This window comes from Anser cygnoides, chromosome 28, assembly GCF_040182565.1.
Source record: "Anser cygnoides isolate HZ-2024a breed goose chromosome 28, Taihu_goose_T2T_genome, whole genome shotgun sequence".
Lineage (NCBI taxonomy): Eukaryota > Metazoa > Chordata > Aves > Anseriformes > Anatidae > Anser > Anser cygnoides.
Window position 1 is genome coordinate 619,068 of NC_089900.1, and position 24,699 is coordinate 643,766.

Below are 24,699 nucleotides of genomic sequence, written 5' to 3' on the forward strand. Positions count from 1 at the left end.
TCTGCCGGGCAGTGGCAAAAGAGGGCTGGGGGGCCCTAAATGGGGCTGGGGGGGGGGCTAAATGGGTCCCGAATTGGGTTCGGGACCCCCAAAATGGGGCTGGGGATCCCAAAATGGGGCTGGGGGGCCCTAAATGGGTCCCAAATTGGGGTCAGGACCCCCAAAATGGGGCCGGGGGGCCCTAAATGTGCAATTAATTGGGGTCAGGACCCCCAAAATGGGGCTGGGAAGCCCCGAAATGGGGCTGGGGACCCTAAATGTGCCCTGATATGGGTTTGGGACCCTCAAAATGGGGCTGGGGACCCCCAAAATGGGGTCTGGGGACCCCCAAATGTTCCCTAAAGGGGTCTGGGGACCCACGAATGTGCTCTGAATGGGGCTGGAGACCCTGAAATGGGGTCGGGGACCCCAAAGGTCCCCCAAATGGGGTCTACGGACCCTAAGATGGGACCAGCCCCCCCCCAAAGATGCTTCAAATCCTATAAAAAAAACCAAAAAGAGGCCGTGGGGGAGGGGCTGCAGACCACCACCACTTTATTGCTCCGTCCTCCCCCCCCCCAGCCTCACCCCCCCCCCAAAAAAAGGGGGGTTCAGGCGTCGCCGGAACCTTCCCAGGTATCGGGGTCCTGAGGGGTCTGGGGGTGCTGCCAGGTATCGGGGTCCCCGGGTTCCTCCAGGGGCTCGGGGCGATCCCAAAAAGCGGGGACCCCCCCCGCAGTGGGGTCCTGCAGGGGCGGCCCCGTGGCGTTGGGGGGCTCGGGGGGCTCCTGGTCACCTGAGTCCTCCGAGGGTTTGGGGTCTTGCGAAGGTTTGGGGTCCTCCACGGGTTTGGGGGAGCCTCGATTATTGGGGTCTTCAGTAGGGTTGAGGTTCTCCACGGGTTTGGGGGAACCCCGAACATTGGGGTCTTCAGTAGGGTTGAGGTCCTCCACGGGTTTCGGGGAGCCTCCATTATTGGGGTCTTCAGTAGGGTTGAGGTCCTCCACGGGTTTCGGGGAGCCTCGATTATTGGGGTCTTCAGTAGGGTTGAGGTCTTCTCTGGGTTTGGGGGAACCCCGAACATTGGGGTCTTCAGAAGGTTTGGGGTTCTCCACGGGTTTGGGGGAACCCCGAACATTGGGGTCTTCAGTAGGGTTGAGGTCTTCTACGGGTTTGGGGGAACCCCGAACATTGGGGTCTTCAGTAGGGTTGAGGTCTTCTACGGGTTTGGGGGAACCCCGAACATTGGGGTCTTCAGTAGGGTTGAGGTCCTCCACGGGTTTGGGGGAGCCTCGAACATTGGGGTCCTCAACGGGTTTGGGGGAGCCTCGAACATTGGGGTCCTCAACGGGTTTGGGGGAGCCTCGAATATTGGGGTCTTCAGTAGGGTTGAGGTCTTCAGGAGGTTTGGGGTTTTCAGTAGGGTTGAGGTCCTCCACGGGTTTGGGGGAGCCTCGAACGTTGGGGTCTTCAGAAGGTTTGGGGTTTTCAGAAGGTTTGGGGTCCTCCACGGGTTTGGGGGAACCCCGAACATTGGGGTCTTCAGAAGGTTTGGGGTTTTCAGTAGGGTTGAGGTCCTCCACAGGTTTGGGGGAGCCTCGAACATTGGGGTCCTCCGGGGGCTGCGGTGTCCCCCAAAAGCTGGGGTCGTCGGGTTCCTCGGCCTCTTTGGGGTCGGGGGGCGTCTCGGCGAAGTAGGCCTCGCGGGTGATGCCGGCGATCCAGCGCTCGTAGAGGTGGGCGGCGGTGAAAAGGGGGGGGCCCCCCTCGGCGCAACCCCCCCCGGTGGCCGTCCCAGCCAGGAACCAGATCCCCCGTTCCTCGCAGGCCAGCGGGGAGCCCGGGTCCGGCTGTAGGGAAACCCCAAAAGCGACCCCAAAAGAGGCAGCGATGAGTCGAAAGGGCCAAAATCCCATAAAATGGGACCTAGGAATCTCAAAAGCCCCAAAAGTGACCCCAAAAGCACTACCAATGAACCAGAAGTCCCAAAATCCCATAAAATGAGAACTAGGAATCCCAAAAGCGACCCCAAAAGCGACCCCAAAAGAGGTGGCGATGAGCCAAAAGGGCCAAAATCCCATAAAATGAGACCTAGGAATCCCAAAAGCCCCAAAAGTGACCCCCAAAGCACTAACAATGAACCAAAAGTCCCAAAATCCCATAAAATGAGAACTGGGAATCCCAAAAGCGACCCCAAAAGAGGCAGCGATGAGTCGAAAGGGCCAAAATCCCATAAAATGGGACCTAGGAATCCCAAAAGCCCCAAAAGTGACCCCCAAAGCCCCAGTGATAAGCCAAAAGGCCCAAAATCCCATAAAATGAGAACTAGGAATCCCAAAAGTGACCCCAAAAACGACCCCAAAAGAGGCAGTGATGAGCCAAAAGGGCCAAAATCCCATAAAATGGGACCTAGGAATCCCAAAAGCCCCAAAAGCGACCCCAAAAGCCCCAGTGATAAGCCAAAAGTCCCAAAATCCCATAAAATGGGAACTAGGAATCCCAAAAGTGACCCCAAAAGCGACCCCAAAAGAGGCAGCGATGAGTCGAAAGGGCCAAAATCCCATAAAATGGGAGCTAGGAATCCCAAAAGCCCCAAAAGTGACCCCAAAAGCACTACCAATGAACCAAAAGGCCCAAAATCCCATAAAATGAGAACTAGGAATCCCAAAAGCTACCCCAAAAGCGACCCCAAAAGAGGTGGCGATGAGCCAAAAGGGCCAAAATCCCATAAAATGAGACCTAGGAATCCCAAAAGCCCCAAAAGTGACCCCCAAAGCCCTAACAATGAACCAAAAGGCCCAAAATCCCATAAAATGAGAACTAGGAATCCCAAAAGCGACCCCAAAAGCGACCCCAAAAGAGGCAGCGATGAGCCAAAAGGGCCAAAATCCCATAAAATGGGAGCTAGGAATCCCAAAAGCCCCAAAAGTGACCCCAAAAGAGGCAGCAATGAGCCAAAAGGGCCAAAATCCCATAAAATGGGACCTAGAAATCCCAAAAGTGACCCCAAAAGCCCCAAAAGCAACCCCAAAAGAGGCAGCGATGAGCCAAAAATCCCGAAATCCCAAAAAATGTGATCTAAGAACCCCAAAAGCGACCCCAAAAGTGACCCCAAAGCCCCAGTGATGAGCCAAAAGGCCCAAAATCCCACAAAATAGGAACTAGGAACCCCCAAAATGACCCCAAAAGCCTCAGCAGTGACCCAAAAGCCCCATTAGTGACCCAAAAGCACCCAAATCCCCCCCAAAATGGGACCTAGGGACCCCAAAAGGGACCCCAAAAGCCCCAATAGTGACCCAAAAGTCCCCAAACCCCCCCCAAAATGGGATCTAGGGACCCCAAAAGTGACCCCAAAAGCCCCCAGGGACCCCCAAAAGACCCCAAAGGGGACCCCAGGAGGGACACGGGGACCCCAAAAGGGACCCCAAAAGGGACAGAGGGACCCCAAAAGGCCCCCGGGACCCCCAAAAGACCCCAAAAGGGACCTCAGGAGGGGATGTGGGGACCCCAGGGGGGACATTGGGAGGGACACGGGGACCCCAAAAGGGACATGGGGACCCCAAAAGGCCCCCGGGACCCCCAAAAGACCCCAAAAGGGACCCCAGGAGGGACACGGGGACCCCAAAAGGGACCCCAAAAGGGACCCCAAAAGGGACAGAGGGACCCCAAAAGACCCCAAAAGGGACCTCAGGAGGGGACACTGGGAGGGACACGGGGACCCCAAAAGGGACGGAGGGACCCCAAAAGGGACGGAGGGACCCCAAAACCCCCCCGGGACCCCCAAAAGACCCCAAAAGGGACCCCAAAAGGCCCCCGGGACCCCCAAAACCCCAAAAGGGACCCCGAAAGGGCCCTCACCTGGCAGGCGCTGGTGCCGTTGGGGATGGTGACGCCGAAGGTGTCCTCCACGGTGTCCCCAACGTCCCCACGGGGCGCGGGGGACTCGAGCGGCGTCACCTCCACGCTGCCCAGCTCCTCGGGGACGGCCGGGCCTGGGGACATCGGGGACATCGGGGGCGTTGGGGACATCGGGGGCGTTGGGGGCGTTGGGGGCTTTGGGGACATTTGGGGACATCGGGGATATTGGGGACATCGGGGACATTGGGGGCATTGGGGACATCGTGGGCGTTGGGGACATTGGGGACATCAGGGACATTGGGGGCATTGGGGGACATTTGGGGACATCGGGGGCGTTGGGGACATCGGGGGTGTTGGGGACATTTGGGGACATGGGAGGAATTGGGGACATTGGAGGCGTTGGGGATATTTGGGGACATTGGGGACATTTGGGGACATCGGGGGCATTGGGGGCATTGGGGGCATTGGGGACATCGGGGACATTGGGGGCATTTGGGGACATCGGGGACGTTGGGGACATCGGGGGCGTTGGGGGCATTGGGGCCATCAGGGACATTGGGGGCATTGGGGGACATTTGGGGACATTTGGGGACATTGGGGGCGTCAGGGACATCGGGGACATTTGGGGACATCGGGGGCATTGGGGACATTGGGGACATTTGGGGACGTCGGGGGCATTGGGGTCATCAGGGGCGTTGGGGACATTGGGGACATCGGGGACATCCGGGACATTTGGGGACATCGGGGGCATTGGGGACCTTGGGGACATTGGGGACATTTGGGGACATTGGGAAAATTTGGGGACATTTGGGGTGTTGGGGACATTGGGGACATTGGGGACATTGGGGACATTTCGGGACATCGGGAACATTTGGGGACATTTGGGACATTTGGGGACATTGGGGACATTGGGGACATTGGGGACATTTGGGGACATGGGGGGGTTGGGGACATTTGGGGACATCGGGGACATTTGGGGACACCGGGGGTGTTGGGGATGTTGGGGGACATTTGGGGATCATTGGGGTCACCGGGATTGGGGCCATCGGGGTTACCAGGATCGGGGCCATTGGGGTCACTGGGAACGGAGTCATCGGGATCGGGATCATTGGGGTCATCGGGATCGGGACTATTGGGGTCACCGGGATTGGGGCCATTGGGGTCACTGGCATTGGGATCATTGGGGTCACCGGGAATGGGATCATTGGGGTCATTGGGAACGGGGCCATTGGGGTCACCGGGATCGGGATCATTGGGGTCACCAGGAATGGGATCATTGGGGTCATTGGGATCGGGGCCATTGGGGTCACTGGGATTGGGATCATTGGGGTCATTGGGATCGGGACCATTGGGGTCATTGGGATCGGGATCATCGGGGTCATTGGGGTCGGGGCCATTGGGGTCACTGGGAACGGGGCCATTGGGGTCACCGGGATCGGGATCATTGGGGTCACCGGGAACGGGGCCATTGGGGTCACCGGGATCGGGATCATTGGGGTCACCGGGATCGGGGCCATTGGGGTCACTGGGATCGGGGCCATTGGGGTCATCGGGATCGGGATCATTGGGGTCACCGGGATCGGGATCATTGGGGTTGCCGGGATCGGGGCCATTGGGGTCACTGGGATCGGGATCATCGGGGTCACTGGGAACGGGATCATCGGGGTCATCGGGATCGGGACTATTGGGGTCATCGGGATCGGGGCCATTGGGGACACCAGGATTGGGATCATTGGGGTCATTGGGAACGGGGCCATTGGGGTCATTGGGATCGGGGCCATTGGGGTCATTGGGATCGGGATCATTGGGGTCACCGGGAACGGGATCATTGGGGTCATTGGGATTGGGACTATTGGGGTCATTGGGATCGGGATCATTGGGGTCGTCGGGAATGGGATCATCGGGGTCATTGGGATTGGGATCATTGGGGTCACCGGGATCGGGATCATCGGGGTCATCGGGATCGGGGCCATTGGGGACCCCGTTGGGGACCCCGTAGGGGGGGACACTCACTTTTAGGGCCGAGCAGGGCCCAGCAGCGGGTTCCGGGGGGTCTCCGGTGGTTCCTATAGGGCAGGCAGAGGGGGCGCAGCGCCGGCCCCAATACCAGACCCCGCTCGAGCCGTAATAGGGCCAGGTCCCGGCCCCGGCCCGGCCCCACGTAGGCCCCGTGTAGGGTCAGGCGGGCGCCCGCCCGCGCCTCCGACCCCGCAACCGTCGCCTGCCAGGCCTCGGCTGCCTGGCGCCTGGAATGGGGGGGGATATAGGGTCAGGGGGGCGGGGGGCGGCCCTAAAAGGGGATAGGGGGCCCTAAAAGGGAGGGGAGAGACCCTAAAAGGGAGGGGGAGACCCTAAAAGGGAGGGGGGGAGCCTAAAAGGGGATAGGGGGCCCTAAAAGGGAGGGGGGGATATAGGGTCAGGGGGGCGGGGGGGCGGCCCTAAAAGGGGATAGGGGGCCCTAAAAGGGAGGGGGGGGGGCTAAAAAGGGATAGGGGGCCCTAAAAGGGAGGGGGGGACCCTAAAAGGGAGGGGGGGACCCTAAAAGGGAGGGCGGGATCCTGAAAGGGTATAGGGGGCCCTAAAAGGGAGGGGGGGACCCTAAAAGGGAGGGGGGGACCCTAAAAGGGAGGGGGGGAGCCTAAAAGGGAGGGGGGGACCCTAAAAACCTTGGGCCTCAATGGGATCTCTATAGGGTCTCAATGGGATTTGGGGGTTTCCGTAGGTTCTTTATGGGGTTTTGGGGTCTCTATAGGGCCTCAGTAGCGTTTTGGGGTTTTCATAGGGTCTCTATGGGGTCTCCATAGGGTCTCTATGGGGTTTGGGGGTTTCCATGGGTTCTCAATGGGGTTTTGGGGTCTCTATAGGGCCTCAAGGGGGTTTCCGTAGGTTCTCTATGGGGTTTTGGGGTTTCCATAGGGTTTCTATGGGGTTTTGGGGTTTTCATAGGGTCTCTATGGGGTCTCCATAGGGTCTCTATGGGGTTTTGGGGTCTGCATAGGGTCTGTATGGGGTTTGGGGCTTTCCATAGGGTTTCTATGGGGTTTGGGGGTTTCCATGGGTTCTCAATGGGGTTTTGGGGTCTCTATAGGGCCTCAATGGGGTTTCTGTAAGTTCTCTATGGGGTTTTGGGGTTTTCATAGGATCTCAATGGGGTCTCCACAGGGTCTGTATGGGGTTTTGGGGTCTCCATAGGGTCTCTATGGGGTTTTGGGGTCTCCATAGGGTCTCTGTGGGGTTTTGGGTTCTCCATAGGGTCTAAATGGGGTTTTGGGGTCTCTATAGGGCCTCAATAGGGTTTTGGGGTCTCCGTAGGGTCTCTATGGGGTCTCCATAGGGTCTCTATGGGGTTTTGGGGTCTCCATAGGTTCTCTATTGCGTTTTAGGGTTTTCATAGGGTTGCTATGGGGTTTTGGGGTTTTCATAGGTTTTCTATGGGATTTGGGGGTTTTCATAGGTTTTCTACAGGATTTTGGGGTTTTCAGGGGGTCTCGAAGGGGTTTTGGGGTCGGGACCCCCGCGGCACTCACCCTATAAAGCAGCGGGCGGCCGTCAGCACCCAGCTCTCGGCCACCAGGGCCCCCCCGCAGCGGTGCAGCCCCCCGAAAGCCAGGCTGACGAACCAGGGCCACCCCGCCCCGCTCGGGGGGGGCGCCAGGGGGGGGCCCCCCTGCATCCCGCAACCTGTAGGGTCGGGGGGAAAAAGGATTAGGGGCGGGAGCGGGGTCGGATAACGGGGTCCCCCCACCCCATTATTGGGGTCCAAAGGGGGAATCAGTGGGGTTTTGGGGTCCCCGTGGGGTTTTAATAGGGTTTGGGGTGCCCCCACCCTATTATTGGGGGCCAAAAGGGGGGGGATTAAGGGGGTTTTGGGTTCCCCAACGCATTTATTGGGGTCGAATGGGGGGTTTATAGGGTTTTGGGGTTCCCCGTGGGGTCTCAGTGGGGTTTGGGGGTCCCCGTTGGGTTTTAATAGGGTTTGGGGTGCCCCCACCCCATTATTGGGGTCCAAAGGGGGAATCAATGGGGTTTTGGGGTCCCCATGGGGTTTTAATAGGGTTTGGGGTGCCCTCACCCTATTATTGGGGGCCCAAAAGGGGGGGGATTAAGGGGGTTTAGGGTTCCCCAACCCATTTATTGGGGTCAAACGGGGGGTTTATAGGGTTTTGGGGTCCCCGTGGGGTCTCAATGGGGTTTGGGGGTCCCCGTGGGGTTTTAATAGGGTTTGGGGTTCCCCCACCCCATTATAGGGATCCTAAGGGGGGGGGAATCAATGGGATTTAGGGTCCCCCCACCCCATTATTGGGGTCCAAAGGGGGAATCAAGGGGGTTTTGGGGTCCCCATGGGGTTTTAATAGGGTTTGGGGTCCCCTACCCCATTATTGGGGTCTCCATGAGCTCTCAATGGGGTTTAAGGTTCCCCATGGGGTTTTAATAGGGTTTGGGGTTCCCTCACCCTATTATTGGGGGCCAAAAGGGGGGGGGATTAAGGGGGTTTAGGGTTCCCCAACCCATTTATTGGGTTCGAATGGGGGGTTTATAGGGTTTTGGGGTTCCCCGTGGGGTCTCGATGGGGTTTGGGGGTCCCCGTGGGGTTTTAATAGGGTTTGGGGTGCCCTCACCCTATTATTGGGGGCCAAAGGGGGGGGATTAAGGGGGTTTTGGGGTTCCCCATGGGGTTTTAATAGGGTTTGGGGTGCCCCCACCCTATTGTTGGGGGCCAAACCCGGGGGGATCAGTGGGGTTTTGGGGTCCCCCGTGGGGTTTTAATAGGGTTTGGGGTGCCCCCACCCCATTATAGGGATCCTAAGGGGGGGGATCAATGGGATTTAGGGTCCCCCCACCCCATTATTGGGGTCCAAAGGGATTTATAGGATTTTTTTATAGGATTTATAGGATTTTCTTCTAGGATTTATAGGATTTTTTATAGGATTTACAGGATTTTTATAGGATTTATAGGATTTTTTATAGGATTTTTTCATAGGATTTATAGGATTTTTTATAGGATTTATAGGATTTTTTCATGGGATTTATAGGATTTTTTTATAGGATTTATAGGATTTTTTCATAGGATTTTTTCACAGGATTTATAGGATTTTTTATAGGATTTATAGGATTTTTTAAAGGATTTGTAGGATTTTTTCATAGGATTTATAGGATTTTTATAGGATTTATAGGATTTTTTCATAGGATTTTTTCATAGGATTTATAGGATTTTTATAGGATTTATAGGATTTTTTTATAGGATTTTTTCATAGGATTTATAGGATTTTTTATACAATTTATAGGATTTTTTAAAGGATTTGTAGGATTTTTTCATAGGATTTATAGGATTTTTATAGGATTTATAGGATTTTTTATAGGATTTTTTATAGGATTTATAGGATTTTTATAGGATTTTTTCATAGGATTTATAGGATTTTTTCATAGGATTTATAGGATTTTTTCATAGGATTTTTTCATAGGATTTATAGGATTTTTTTATACGATTTTTTTACAGGATTTTTTATAGGATTTTTTTATAGGATTTTAAATAGGATTTAGGTACCCCCCCCAAAAAAACCCGCCCCCGTTTCCCTTCCTAATAGGATTTCCCCCCTCCCCACCCCCCAAACCCTTTTGGGGGTCCCCCCCACCCCCGACCCCAATACCCCCCGCCCCCCCCAAACCCAACTCACCCAGGCACTTGCCGTCCTCCAGGCCGGGGGGGGGGCGGCGGGGGTGGCGGGGGGAAGGCGGCGGGGGGGACGTGGTTCCGGAGCCACCCGGCGTGGGCCGCGAGCCCCGTGGCCAGCACCGGCCCGTTGGGGCGGGCGCAGCCCACGGCGAAGCTCAGCACCCCCGCCTGCACCCAGCGGCCCCCCGAAAAGCAGGCCAGGGGGCCCCCCGAGTCCGCCTGGGGGGGGGGGGGAGAGACCCTATAGGTTGGTTGGGGGGACCCTATAGACCCCCCCCCCAGATCTGTCTATAGGGGGCGAGACCCTATAGGTTGGTTGTGGGGACCCTAAAACCCCCCCAATATGACTATGGGGGGGCAGACCCTATAGATTGGTTGTGGGGACCCTATAGAACCCCTAAGCTGCTAATGGGGGGGGAGACCCTATAGGTTGGTTGGGGGGACCCTATAGACCCCCCCCCAGATCTGTCTATAGGGGGCAAGACCCTATAGGTTGGTTGTGGGGTCCCTAAAACCCTCCTGAATTTGCCTGGGGGATCCCTATAGGGACCCCATAGATCCCCCGATCTGACTATGGGGCAGGAGACCCTATAGGTTGGTTGTGGGGATCCTATAGACCCCCCTGATATGACTATGGGGGGGGCAGACCCTATAGGTTGGTTGTGGGGTCCCTAAAACCCTCCTGATTTTTTCGGGGGGCTGGAGACCCTATAGGTTGGTTGTGGGGACCCTAAAACCCCCCCAATATGACTATGGGGGGGCAGACCCTATAGATTGGTTGTGGGGACCCTATAGACCCCCCCCCAGATCTGTCTATAGGGGGCGAGACCCTATAGGTTGGTTGTGGGGACCCTATAGGCCCCCCTGATACGACTGGGGGGGGGCAGACCCTATAGGTTGGTCGTGGGGACCCTAAAACCCTCCTGAATTTGCCTGGGGGGGAGATCCCTATAGGGACCCCATAGATCCCCCGATCTGACTATGGGGCAGGAGACCCTATAGGTTGGTTGTCGGGACCCTATAGACCCCCCCGATATGACTATGGGGGGGGCAGACCCTATAGGTTGGTCGTGGGGACCCTAAAACCCTCCTGAATTTGTCTGGGGGGGGGGAGATCCCTATAGGGACCCTATAGACCCCCCCGATCTGACTATGGGGCAGGAGACCCTATAGGTTGGTTGTCGGGACCCTATAGACCCCCCCGATATGACTATGGGGGGGGCAGACCCTATAGGTTGGTCGTGGGGACCCTAAAACCCTCCTGAATTTGTCTGGGGGGGGGGAGATCCCTATAGGGACCCTATAGACCCCCCCGATCTGACTATGGGGCAGGAGACCCTATAGGTTGTTTGTGGGGACCCTATAGACCCCCCTGATATGACTATGGGGGGGGCAGACCCTATAGGTTGGTTGTGGGGTCCCTAAAACCCTCCTGAATTTTTCGGGGGGCTGGAGACCCTATAGGTTGGTTGTGGGGACCCTATAGACCCCCCCCCCCAGATCTGTCTATAGGGGGCGAGACCCTATAGGTTGGTTGTCGGGACCCTATAGACCCCCCCCATATGACTACGGGTGGACAGACCCTATAGATAGGTTATGGGGACCCTAAAACCCTCCTGAATTTGTCGGGGGGGGGGGGGAGATCCCTATAGGGACCCTATAGATCCCCCCAATCTGAGTATGGGGCAGGAGACCCTATAGGTTGGTTGTGGAGACCCTATAGGCCCCCCTGATATGACTATGGGGGGGGCAGACCCTATAGGTTGGTCGTGGGGACCCTAAAACCCTCCTGAATTTTTCAGGGGGCTGGAGACCCTATAGGTTGGTTGTGGGGACCCTATAGACCCCCCCCCCCCCCAGATCTGTCTATAGGGGGCGAGACCCTATAGGTTGGTTGTGGGGACCCTATAGGCCCCCCTGATACAACTGGGGGGGGGGGGCAGACCCTATAGGTTGGTCGTGGGGTCCCTAAAACCCTCCTGAATTTGTCTGGGGGGGGGAGATCCCTATAGGGACCCTATAGACCCCCCCTATATGACTATGGGGCAGAAGACCCTATAGAGAGCTTGTAGGAATCCTATAGACCTCCCAGTCTGCTAATGGGGGGGCAGACCCTATAGGTTGGTTGTGGGGACCCTATAGAACCCCTAAGCTGCTAATGGGGGGGGGAGACCCTATAGGTTGGTTATGGGGACCCTATAGACCCCCCTGATATGACTGGGGGGAGGCAGACCCTATAGGTTGGTTGTGGGGACCCTAAAACCCTCCTCAATCTGTCGGGGGGGGGGACACCCTATAGGTTGATTGTAGGGACCCTATAGACCCCCCCTGATCTGTCTATGGGGGGGGGAGACCCTATAGGTTGGTTGTGAGGACCCTATAGACCCCCCCGATCTAACTATGGGGCAGGAGACCCTATAGAGAGCTTGTAGGAACCCTATAGACCTCCCAATCTGCTAATGGGGGGGGGGGGGAGACCCTATAGGTTGGTTGTGGGGACCCTATAGATCCCTGGGCCTGACCCTATTCTCCTCACCCCAGTGTCCCCAACACACCCGATGTCCCCAAGACCCCAAATGTCCCCGATGTCCCCCCCACCCCCAACGTCCCCAACGCCCCCAATGTCCCCCCCAAATGTCCCCACCACCCCGACGTCCCCAAGACCCCGATGTCCCCAACGACCCCAATGTCCCCAACACCCCAATGTCCCCAATGTCCGCAACACCCCCCAAATGTCCCCAATGTCCCCAATGTCCCCAACACCCCAATGTCCCCAAATGTCCCCAATGTCCCCAACGTCCCCAACACCCCCACATCCCCGATGTCCCCGATGTCCCCAAACGTCACCAAACGTCCCCAACACCCTCGATGTCCCCAACGCCCCCAACGCCCCCCGATGTCCCCAAACGTCCCCAAATGTCCCCAAATGTCCCCAACACCCTCGATGCCCCCAACACCCACAACGCCCCCAATGTCCCCAATGTCCCCAAACGTCCCCAACACCCTCGGTGTCCCCAACGCCCCCGATGTCCCCGATGTCCCCAATGTCCCCAAACGTCCCCAACACCCTCGGTGTCCCCAGTGCTCCCAACGCCCCCGATGTCCCCAATGTCCCCAAACGTCCCCAAACGTCCCCAACACCCTCGATGCCCCCAACACCCACAACGCCCCCGATGTCCCCAATGTCCCCAAACGTCCCCAACACCCTCGGTGTCCCCAACGCCCCTGACATCCCCACCGCCCCCGCCACCCCGATGTCCCCGACGTCCCCCCCGTGTCCCCCCCCCCACCCCCGGCACCTGGCAGGCCCCGCGGCCGCCCTCCTTGCTGCCGGCGCACACCATGCCGGGCCGCGCCGGGCGGGCCAGGTCGCGGCGCCGCAGGTTGGAGTAGAGGCAGTTGCAGGTGGGGGCGCTCAGGAGGTCCAAGGAGACCTTCTGCAGGGGGGCCCCCGCCGGCAGGGACACTGCGGGACAAAGGGAGGGGGGTTGGGGTGTGGGGGGGGGCGGGGGGGGTCTCCAGGGGGTGGGGGGGAGGGGTGTGGGGGGGAGGGGCGGCGTGGCGGGGACGTCGCCGTGGGGGGGGGGGATGTCACCGCGGGGAGGAAGCGGCGCAGCGGTTTTCCGTTGCGGAGAACCTCTGCCGTGGAGATCGTCCGTCGTGGGGATCCACCACCACGGGGATCCACCACCACAGGGATCCACCACCATGGGGATCGTCCACCATGGAGATCGTCCACCATGGAGATCGTCCATCATGGAGATCCTCTACCATGGAGATCATCCATCATGGGGATCAACCACCACGGAGATCTTCCGTCATGGAGAACCTCTACCATGGAGAACATCTACCATGGAGATCGTCCATCATGGGGATCCACCACCATGGAGGTCTTCCATTGTGGAGAACCTCTACCGTGGAGATCGTCCATCATGGGGATCCACCACCATGGGGATCCACCACCATGGGGATCGTCCATCATGGGGATCTTCCATCATGGAGATCGTCCATCATGGGGATCCACCACCATGGGGTTCGTCCATCATGGGGATCCACCAACATGGGGATCGTCCATCATGGAGATCCACCACCATGGAGATCCTCCATCATGGAGAAACTCTAACATGGAGAACCTCTAACATAGAGATCGTCCATCATGGGGATCAACCATCATGGAGGTCTTCCATTGTGGACATCTACCGTGGGATCGTCCATCATGGAGATCGTCCATCATGGAGATCAACCACCATGGAGATCGTCCATCATGAGAGCCATCATGGAGATAGTCCATCATGGGGATCAACCATCATGGAGACTGTCCACCATGGAGATCGTCCACCATGGAGATCTTCCATCATGGAGATCCACCACCGTGGGGTTCGTCCATCATAGGGATCAACCACCATGGAGATCCTCTACCATGGAGATTGTCCATCATGGACATCGTCCATCATGGGGATCCACCACCATGGGGATCCACCACCATGGGGATCGTCCATCATGGGGATCTTCCATCATGGAGATCGTCCATCATGGGGATCCACCATCATGGGGATCGTCCATCACGGGGATCAACCATCATGGAGATCTTCCATTGTGGAGAACCTCTACAGTGGAGATCATCCACCATGGGGATCCACCACCATGGGGATCGTCCATCATGGGGATCTTCCATCATGGAGATCGTCCATCATGGAGATTGTCCATCACGGAGACTGTCCACCATGGAGATCGTCCACCATGGAGATCTTCCATCATGGAGATCCACCACCGTGGGGTTCGTCCATCATGGGGATCAACCACCATGGAGACTGTCCACCATGGAGATCGTCCATCATGGGGATCAACCACCATGGGGATCTTCCATCATGGAGAACCTCTACCATGGAGAACCTCTACCATGGAGATCGTCCATCATGGGGATCAACCACCATGGAGATCCTCCATCATGGAGAACCTCTACCACGGAGATCTTCCATCATGGAGCTCCTCCATCACGGGGATCCACCACCACGAGCTGCCATCACCCGTAGCTCCCAGATGATCGGGAACCCCCCGTGGACACCCCAAAGATCAGGAACCCCGATCAGGAATCCCCCCCACGGAGACCCCAACGATCAGGAACCCCCTGGTGGACACCCCAAAGATCAGGAACCCCAATTAGGAACCCCCCACGGAGACCCCAACGATCAGGAACCCCCTGGTGGACACCCCAACGATCAGGAACCCCAATCAGGAAACCCCCCACGGAGACCCCAAAGATCAGGAACCCCCTGGTTGACACCCCAATGATCAGGAACCCCCCCCCCCCATGGACACCCCAACGATCAGGAACCCCGATCAGGAACCCCCTGCTGGAGACCCCAATCGATCACGAACCCAACAATCAGGACCCCCCCACAGACACCCACCACCACAAGCACCCACATGCTGAGGAACTGCCTGTGGAGCGCCCCCCCCCCCCCCCCAAACGAGCTCCACCCCCTCCCCCCCCCCCCCACCCCGGTGGCCCCCGGCGGCCTCCTGGTAGCCCCCTGGTGGCCCCCGGCTCACCGTTCTCGGCCACGTTGCCCCAGCCGGTGAGCCAGCACGGCGTGCCGAAGGCGAAGGGGTAGCGGGGTTGCGGCAAGCAGATGGTGCCCACGCGGGGGCCCAGGGCCACTGGGGTCTCCAGGCGGGCCAGCGCCAGGTCGTGGCCCCCTTCCACCTGCCGGTAGTCCTCGTGGACCACCACCTCGGCCACCGGCCGCTCCTGGCCGCCGGGCTCGTGAAGCCGGAGCCGGCCCACCACCGCCGTCCAGGCCCCGGGTTCCGCGCGGCTCCCGTTGGGCCTGGGGGGGGGGGAGGGGGGGCAGGGGGGTGTGCCGACGGCGTCTAGGTGACCCAACTCGGGTTCTAGGTGACCCAATCCGGGTTCAAGGTGACCCAACCCAGGTTCTAGGTGCCCCAGGGGGGTTGTACAAGGGGGTTCTAGGTGCCCCCCCCAAGAGGATCTGGGTGTCTATGGGTCGTGTATCCCCCCAGGTTCTACGTGTCCCAACCAGGTTCTAGGTCCTAGGTTCTGTGCCCCCCCCCCCCCAAGAGGATCTGAGTGTCCCTATGGGTCGTGGGTGGCCTGACATGGGTCGAGGGCCCTCAGACGGGTTCTCGGTGACCCAACCCGGGTTCTAGGAGCCCCAACCCAGGTTCTAGGTGACCCAAGGGGGTTCTAGGTGCCCCCTGCCAAGAGGATCTGGGTGTCCCAATGAGTCGTGGGTGCCCCAACTCAGGTTCTAGGTGTCCCAACCAGGTTCTGGGTGCCCCTATGAGGATCTAGGTGGCCCAATGGGGTTCTGGGTGGCCTACTGGGGTTCTGAGTGGCCTAGTGTGGTTCTGGATGGCCCAATGAGGGTTTCTGGGGCCCTAATGGGGTTCTAGGTGGTCTAATGGGGGTCTGGGGGGCCCAGTGGGGTTCTGGGGGGCCCAATGAGGATCTAGGATGGCCCAACGGGGTTCTGGATAGCCTAATGGGGTTCTGGGTGACCTAATGGGGTTCTAAGTGACCTAATGGGGTTCTGGATGGCCCAATAGGGAGTCTGGGTGGCCCAATGGGGTTCTAGATGACCTAATAGGGTTCTGGGTGGCCCAATGGGAGGTCTGGGTGGCCCAATGGGGTTCTGGATGGCCCAACGGGGTTTCGGGGGTCCCAATGGGGTTCTGGGTGGCCTAATGGGGTTCTAAGTGACCTAATAGGGTTCTGGGTGGCCCAATGGCAGGTCTGGGTTGCCTAATGGGGGGTCTGGGTGGCCCAACGGGGTTCCGGGTGGTCCAGTGGGCGTTCTGAGTGGCCCAATGAGAGTCTAGGTGGCCTAACGGGGTTCTGGATAGCCCAATGGGGTTCTGAGGGGGCCCAATGGGGATCTAGGTGGCCTAACGGGGTTCTGGATAGCCCAACGGGGTTCTGGGTGGCCCAACTCACCCTCCCCCGGGGGTCACCACCCCCCCACCCTGCCTCCCACCCCCCAACCCCCCCCCCCGCCCCCGGCATCTCCCCGGGACTCACCCCTGGAAGCAGTGGGCGGCCGAGAGCACCCACTGGGGGGTGATGAGGGTGCCCCCGCAGAAATGCTGCCCCCGCAGCTGGAGGCTCACCTGCCAGGGCCACTCGCCGGGCCGGGCGGCCGTGCCCCCAACCACGCGGCCCAGCTCCCGCTGCTGCCCGCACTCGAGCTCTGCGCCCAGCACCCGTCAGCCCGGGCGTCGGGGTGCCTGCGTCCCCCTTCTCCTCCCCCCCACCCTTCCCCCCCCCAAAAAAAAGGGGGGACACCCGCCCGGCGTTGCGTCACCCACCCCCCAACCCCGATTTCGTCGTCCCCGGGGGGGTTGTTGCGACACCGGGCCAGGAAAAGTTGCACCAGCACCGTGGGGTTGGGTGCTCGGGGTGCCCGGATGCTTAATTCCGCCCCCCCCTCGTGCAAGGATGGCACCCTTGGGTGCTCCCCCACCCCCCAAAAATGGCACCGGGATATTTGGGTGCCCCCCCCCCCCCCCTTTCAAGGATGGCGGCCGGGTCCCGTGGGTGACAGAGGGAGCCCCGCACCCAGGTCGTGTCGTGTCCCCCCCCCCCCCAAAAAAAAATAGGGTCCCTCTTCCAGGTGGGGGAGGGCAGGGAAAGGGGAGCGGCCAATGGGAAAGGGCAGGGTCCTCATGAATATGCAAGAGCTCATTTGCATGCGGCTTACCTGCTGCGGAGGGAGCCGCTGCAGCCAAAATTTCATCTGCTGGGGGGGGGGGGGAATAGGGGAAATGGGGGGGGAATAGGGGAAAAAGGGGGGAAATAGGGGAAAAAGGGGGGAAATTGGGGGAGAAGAGGGGAAATAGGGATGAGGACCTGGGGGGGGAACCCAAGCAGGACCCCCCCCCAAACCGCCCCTGGGGGACCCAAGCGTGCGGGTGCCCCCCCAGCCAGCCCCACCCTGCCCCACCCCGGGCGCCGGGGCTCATTTTTGGGGTTGAGACGTCCTCGCTTCCCGTAGGACCGGTCGGGCGGGCCGTCCGGGTGGCCCCGACGCTCCGTGTCCATCCCCCTGGGGACATTTTAGGGTCCCTTTCGTCCTTTCGGGTCCCCTTTTGTCCTTTCGGGTCCCCTTTTGTCCCTTTGGGTCCCCTTTTGTCCCTTTGGGCCCCCGTTTTGGAACTTTTGGACCCGGGGTCCTCGATGGGAACAGGCATCCTATTGGGGTGACCCTCACGTATCGGGGTTCCCCCCCTCGTGCGACCCCCTTGTCGTGTCCACCCCAAATTTTGGGGACACCTGCATCCCCCCCCCCCCCACCAACATCACTCACGCGCTAGCAGCAGGAGGAGGAGGAGGAGGAGGGTGGCGGCGTGTTGAGGCGTGTTGAAGCGTGTCGAGGCGTGTCGAGGCATGGCGGCCCCCCCGGGGGTGACCCGCGTGCCGCCGTGGCCGTCTGTCCCCGTGGCCGTGGCCGTCTGTCCGCGTCCTGGGCACGGATCCGGTTTTAACGCCTGCCGGTGGAGGAAGGGGAAAAAGGGGGGAGGGGGGGGGAAGGGAAGGAAAAGAGGGGGGGTGAGTGTGTGTTGGGGTGCCCGGGGGGGGCATTACTCACCCCCCCCAACACTTTGACACGCCCGGCGTGGGAGGGGAGTGGTTGTCCGGTGTCCCTTCCCCCCCAAAAAAAGGGGAGACGGGTTTTGGGGTGTCCCCCCCCCCGAAAAAAGGGGACCCAGATGTGCCCTTTTCAAGGGGTAAAGGGGTTGGGGTGTGCCCCCCCCCAAAAGGGACTCAGGTATTGGGGTGCCCCCCCTGAACCCCCCAAAAAGGGGGCCCGGGTTTTGGGGTTTCCCCCCAAAGGGGGACCCAGATGTCCCCTTTCAAGGGACCCAATTAGTGGGGTGCCCCCCCTAAGCCCCCCCAAAAAGTGGACCCAGGTATTGGGGTGCCCCCCCTTAAAACCCCCCAAAAATGGACCCAGGTATTGGGGTGCCCCCCCTTAAAACCCCCCAAAAATGGACCCAGATATTGGGGTGCCCCCCTTAACCCCCCCCCCCAAAATGGACTCAGGTATAGGGGTGCCCCCCAAAATGGGATCCAATTAGTGGGGTGCCCCCCCTTAAACCCCCCAAAATGGGACCCAGGTATTGGGGTTCCCCCCCTTAAAACCCCCCAAAAATGGACCCAGATATTGGGGTGCCCCCCTCCCAAAATGGACTCAGGTATAGGGGTGCCCCCCAAAATGGGACCCAGGTATTGGGGTGCCCCCCTTAAAACCCCCCAAAATGGGACCCAGATATTGGGGTGCCCCCCCTTAAACCCCCCAAAATGGGACCCAGATATTGGGATTCCCCCCCTTAAAACCCCCCAAAATGGGACCCAGATATTGGGGTTCCCCCCCTTAAAACCCCCCAAAAATGGACCCAGGTATTGGGGTGCCCCCCAAAATGGGACCCAATTAGTGGGGTGCCCCCCCTTAAACCCCCCCCAAAAATGGACCCAGGTATCGGGGTGCCGCCCCCCACCCCCCCATTTACAACCTCATTAATATGCACACCCCAATTTGCATACACCAGCTCCCCCCCCACCCCATCCTCTACGGGGAGGGGGGGAAGGACTACATCTCCCAGCATCCCCCGCGGCCGTTTCCGGCGGGGAGGGGGGGGGCGCGCGCACGATGGCGGCGCGCGCGGTGCTGTGCGCGGCGGGCTTGGCCCTGTCCCTGTACGCCCTGCACGTGGAGCGCGCCCACGCGCGGGACCCCACGTACCGGGCCGCGTGCGACCTGGGCCCCGCCGTGTCGTGCACGCGCGTGTTCGCCTCCAGGTGCACCGGGAGGGGGGGGCAGGGGGGGTAAGAGGGGGGGGGGCCGGGGTGTTGCATTGCACCGGGGGGGGGAGTTTGGGGTGGGGGGGGATTTGCAGCGGGGTGGGGTTGCAATGGGGGTGCGTTGCACGGGGGGTTGCATTGCACGGGGGGGGGTTGCATTGCAATGGGAAACTTGGGTTGCAGTGCACGGGGTGGGGGGGGGAGGGGGGGTTACTTGCACGGGGGGTTGCGTTGCACCAGGGGAGTTGGGTTGCATTGCGCTGGGGGGTTGCATTGCACGGGGGGGGGTGGGGGGGGGTGGGGGGGTTGCTTTGCACCAGGGGTTGCATTGCATCGGGGTTTGCGTGCACAGGGCAATTTGGGTAACTTGCACCAGGGGGGTTGCATGCACGGGGGGTTGCATTGCACGAGGGTTTGCATTGCACTCTGGGTTGCATTGCACCAGGGCTTTGCATTGCAACAGGAGTTGCATGCACTGGGGGAGTTGGGTTGCAATGCAGCAGGGTTTGCATGCATGGGGGGTTGCATGCACGGGGGGTTGCATTGCAACAGGGGTTGCAGGGTTGCATTGCAGCAGGGCTTGCATGCACAGGAGTTTGCATTGCAACAGGGGTTGCATTGCACGGGGGGAGTTGGGGTTGCAATGCAGCAGGGGTTTGCATGCACGGGGGGTTGCATTGCAACAGGGGCTGCATTGCACGGGGGAGTTGGGTTGCATTGCAGCAGGGTTTGCATGCACGGGGGTTGCATGCACAGGGGGTTGCATTGCACAGGGGAATCGGGTTGCAACGCAGCAGGGGTTTGCATGCACGGGGGGTTGCATTGCAACAGGGGTTGCATTGCACGGGGGGAGTTGGGTTGCAACGCAGCAGGGTTTGCATGCACGGGGGTTGCATTGCAACAGGGGTTGCATTGCACAGGGGAATCGGGTTGCAACGCAGCAGGGGTTTGCACGCACGGGGGTTGCATTGCACCACAGGCTGCATTGCACGGGGGGAGTTGGGTTGCATCGCACAGGGGTTTGCATGCACGGGGGGTTGCATTGCACCAGGGCTTTGCATTGCAACAGGAGTTGCATGCACTGGGGGAGTTGGGTTGCAATGCAGCAGGGTTTGCATGCATGGAGGGTTGCATTGCAACAGGGGGTTGCATTGCACAGGGGGAGTTGGGCTGCATTGCACAGGGGTTTGCACGCACGGGGGTTGCATCGCAACACGGGCTGCATTGCACGGGGGGAGTTGGGTTGCAATGCAGCAGGGTTTGCATGCACGGGGGGCTGCATTGCAACAGGGGCTGCATTGCACGGGGGGAGGTGGGTTGCAATGCAGCAGGGGTTGCATGCACGGGGGTTTGCATGCATGGGGGGTTGCATTGCAACAGGGGTTGCATTGCACGGGGGGAATCGGGTTGCATTGCACAGGGGTTTGCATGCATGGGGGGTTGCATGCACGGGGGGTTGCATTGCAACAGGGGCTGCATTGCACGGGGGGAGTTGGGTTGCATTGCAGCAGGGGTTGCATGCATGGGGGTTTGCATGTACGGGGGGTTGCATTGCTCCAAGGGGTTCATTGCACGGGGGGGTTGGGGTTGCAACGCAGCAGGGTTTGCATGCACGGGGGGTTGCATGCACGGGGGGTTGCATTGCACCACGGGTTGCATTGCACGGGGGGAGTTGGGTTGCATTGCAGCAGGGGTTGCATGCACGGGGGTTTGCATGCACGGGGGGTTGCATTGCTCCAAGGGGTTCATTGCACGGGGGGAGCTGGGTTGCAACACAGCAGGGTTTGCATGCACGGGGGTTTGCATTGCACGGGGGGGGGGGGGGTGTTGCAACGCAGCAGGGTTTGCATTGCACGGGGGGGGGGGGGTGTTGCTTTGCCCCGGGGCTTTGCACGCGGGGGCTTTGCGCTGCCCCCGGGGCCGAAGGTCGTTTGCTTTGCACCCGTTGCTCAACGCCCCCCCCCCTCCCTCCTCCCCCCGCAAGCTGCTCTGCACCGGAAGTTGCGTTGGGGGGGGGGGGGGGGGGGGAGGCGCGGGTAAACAGCGCCACGTGGCGGGGGCGGGGCTTGGGGGGGCGGTGGGAGGGGCGTTGGGAGGTGGCTTGTTGGGGGCGGGGCTTGTTGGGGGCGGGGCTTGTTGGGGGCGTGGCTAACGGTGACCCCGCCCCCCCCGGCAGGTGGGGCCGCGGGCTGGGGCTGGTGGAGGGGCTGCTGGGCCGGGACAGCGCGGCCAACGTCCCCAACAGCGCCGTCGGGCTGCTCTTCTACCTGCTGCAGGGGCTGCTGGGTACGCTGGGGCCCCCCCTATAGGGCCCCCCTCCCCCCCTATAGGGCCCCCTCCCCCCCTATAGGGCCCCCTCCCCCCCTATAGGGCCCCCTCCCCTATATAAGTCCGTCCCTTCCTGTATAGCCCCCCCCCCCATATAGGTCTGTCCCCTATGTAGGTCCATCCCTCCTCCCCTTTATGTCCCCTCTCCCCCTCTATAGGTCAGTCCCCCTCCCCTCTATAGGTCTGTCCCCCCCTCCCTCTATAGGTCTGTCCCCCCTCCCCTCTATAGGTCTGTCCCCCCTCCCCTATAGGTCTGTCCCCCCTCCCCTCTATAGGTCCATCCCCTTCCTTATATGTCCATCCCACCATTCCCTATAGGTGTCCCCGCCTGCCATCCCCTATAGGTGTGTTCCCCTTCCCCCAATCCCCTATAGATCCCCCAAATCCCCTATAGACCCCCCCCAATCCCCTATAGACCCCCCCAAAATCCCCCCCCCCAATCCCCTATAGGTGTGTTTCCCCTCCCCCAGTCCCCTATAGGTCCTCCCCCCCCAATCCCCTATAGATCCCCCTCCCCCCAAATCCCCTATAGGTCTGTCCCCCCTCCCTTATATGTGCCCCTCCCCTATAGCTCCGTCCCTTCCCCTATATTAAGTCCCCCTTCCCTATAGCTGCCCCCCAATACCCTATAGCTCCCCCTTCCCCTATATTAAGTCCCCCTTCCCCTATAGCTCTAACCCCCAATCCCCTATAGCTCCCCCCCCAATCCCCTACAGCTCCCCCTTCCCCTATATTAAGTCCCCCTTCCCCTATAGCTCCTCCCCGTTCCCCCTATATTAAGTTCCCCTTCCCTATAGCAACCCCCCCAATCCCCTATATTAAGTCCCCCTTCCCCTATAGCTCCTCCCCAATCCCCTATAGCTCCCCCTTCCCCTATATTAAGTCCCCCCTTCCCCTATAGTTCCCCCTTCCCTATATTAAGTCCCCCAATCCCCTATAGCTCCCCCCCATCCCCTATAGCTCCCCCCCAAAACCCTATAGCTCCCCTCCACAATCCCCTATAGCTCCACCTTCCCCTATAGCAACCCTCCCAGTCCCCCTATAGCTCCCCCTTCCCCTATATTAAGTCCCCCAATCCCCTATAGCTCCCCTCCCAATCCCGTATATTAAGTCCCCCTTCCCCTATATTAAGTCCCCCTTCCCCTATAGCTCCCCCCAATACCCTATAGCTCCCCCTTCCCCTGTATTGTCCCCCTTCCCCTATAGCAACCTCCCCAATCCCCTATAGCTCCCCCTTCCCCTATATTAAGTCCCCCAATCCCCTATAGCTCCCCCTTCCCCTATAGTAAGTCCCCCTTACCCTATAGCAACCCCCCAATCCCCTATATTAAGTCCCCCTTCCCCTATAGCTCCCCCTTCCCCTATATTAAGTCCCCCTTCCCCTATAGCTCCACCCCAATCCCCTATAGCTCCCCCTTCCCCTGTATTAAGTCCCCCTTCCCCTATAGCTCCACCCAAATCCCCTATAGCTCCCCTTTCCTCTCTATTAAGTCCCCCTTCCCCTATATTAAGTCCCCCTTCCCCTATAGCTCCCCCCAATCCCCTATAGCTCCCCCTTCCCCTATAGCTCCCCCCCAATCCCCTATAGCTCCCCCTTCCCCTATATTTCCCCTATATTAAGTCCCCCTTCCCCTATATTAAGTCCCCCTTCCCCTATAGCTCCCCCCAAATCCCCTATAGCTCCCCTTTCCTCTCTATTAAGTCCCCCTTCCCCTATAGCTCCCCCCTTCCCCTATAGCTCCCCCGCAATCCCCTATAGCTGCCCCCCAATCCCCTATAGCTCCCCCCAATCCCCTATAGCTCCCCCTTCCCCTATATTTCCCCTATATTAAGTCCCCCTTCCCCTATATTAAGTCCCCCTTCCCCTATAGCTCCACCCAAATCCCCTATAGCTCCCCTTTCCTCTCTATTAAGTCCCCCTTCCCCTATATTAAGTCCCCCTTCCCCTATAGCTCCCCCAATCCCCTATAGCTCCCCCCAATCCCCTATAGCTCCCCCTTCCCCTATAGCTCCCCCCAATCCCCTATAGCTCCCCCTTCCCCTGTATTTCCCCTATATTAAGTCCCCCTTCCCCTGTAGCTCCCCCTTCCCCTATATTAAGTCCCCCTTCCCCTATAGCTCCCCCAAATCCCCTATAGCTCCCCTTTCCTCTCTATTAAGTCCCCCTTCCCCTATAGCTCCCCCCTTCCCCTATAGCAACCCCCCCAATCCCCTATATTAAGTCCCCCTTCCCCTATACCTCCCCCTTCCCCTATATTAAGTCGCCCTTCCCCTATAGCTCCCCCCAATCCCCTATAGCTCCCCCTTCCCCTATAGCTCCCCCCAATCCCCTATAGCTCCCCCCAATCCCCTATAGCTCCCCCTTCCCCTATAGCTCCCCCCAATCCTCTATAGCTCCCCCCAATCCCCTATAGCTCCCCCCTCCCCTATACACCCTCCCTCACCACCATATTCCCCCCCCCTTCCAGGCGCGGTGCCGGGCACGGCGGCCTCGGCCACCCTGCTAGCCACCTCGGCGGCCTCGGTGGCCACCTCGTTGTACCTGGCGGCCGTGCTGGCCTTCGGCCTCCGCGACCTGTGCCTCGTCTGCCTGGCCACCTACGTCCTCAACGCGCTGCTCCTCTTCCTCAACTGGCGCCGCTGGCGGCGGCGGCGGCGGCGACCCCGCCACGGTCGCGACGCGGCGCCCAAACGCGACTGAGGCGGCCCCGGCGGCAACATGACGGGGGCTGCTGACAGGGGGACGACGGCGTGTGGGTGTCTTGTGTCGCGCGGGGACCCCCTTGTCCCCGACCCCCCTCCCGGTGTCCCCGACCCCCCATTTTGTCCCCCGACCCCCCAATTTGTCCCCGACCCCCCCATTTTGTCCCCAACCCCCCCATTTTGTCCCCAACCCCCCATTTTGTCCCCAACCCCCCCATTTTGTCCCCGACCCCCCGTTTCGTCCCTGACCCCCCAATTTGTCCCCAACCCCCCCATTTTGTCCCCGACCCCCCGTTTCGTCCCCGACCCCCCCGTTTCGTCCCCGACCCCCCCA

The 24,699-nt window shown here is 59.9% G+C and overlaps 3 protein-coding genes across 3 annotated transcripts; 1 reads left to right on the top strand and 2 right to left on the bottom strand.

Moving 5' to 3' along the window:
- Positions 1 to 590: 590 nt before the first annotated feature.
- On the bottom strand, positions 591 to 1,513 carry LOC136787110 (myosin light chain kinase, smooth muscle-like). Its single transcript, XM_066984240.1, has 2 exons — positions 1,505 to 1,513; positions 591 to 1,412 (listed from the first exon to the last, which is right to left on the bottom strand). Exons 1-2 carry the CDS (start codon positions 1,511 to 1,513, stop codon positions 591 to 593), a joined length of 831 nt encoding a protein of 276 aa, XP_066840341.1.
- LOC125181464 (serine protease 53-like) lies at positions 1,392 to 24,343 on the bottom strand. The gene is given in 13 exon segments (XM_066984174.1): positions 1,392 to 1,811; positions 1,814 to 1,829; positions 3,838 to 3,971; positions 5,851 to 6,083; positions 7,365 to 7,518; positions 9,513 to 9,555; positions 9,557 to 9,730; positions 12,811 to 12,977; positions 15,065 to 15,342; positions 16,554 to 16,722; positions 17,233 to 17,271; positions 17,839 to 18,019; positions 24,205 to 24,343. Coding segments are annotated over 12 exon segments (1,761 nt in total). The 5' UTR covers positions 17,921 to 18,019; positions 24,205 to 24,343; the 3' UTR covers positions 1,392 to 1,539.
- LOC136787071 (vitamin K epoxide reductase complex subunit 1-like protein 1) lies at positions 19,144 to 24,406 on the top strand. Its single transcript, XM_066984199.1, has 3 exons — positions 19,144 to 19,331; positions 21,511 to 21,620; positions 24,131 to 24,406. Exons 1-3 carry the CDS (start codon positions 19,183 to 19,185, stop codon positions 24,361 to 24,363), a joined length of 492 nt encoding a protein of 163 aa, XP_066840300.1. The 5' UTR covers positions 19,144 to 19,182; the 3' UTR covers positions 24,364 to 24,406.
- Positions 24,407 to 24,699: the final 293 nt, after the last annotated feature.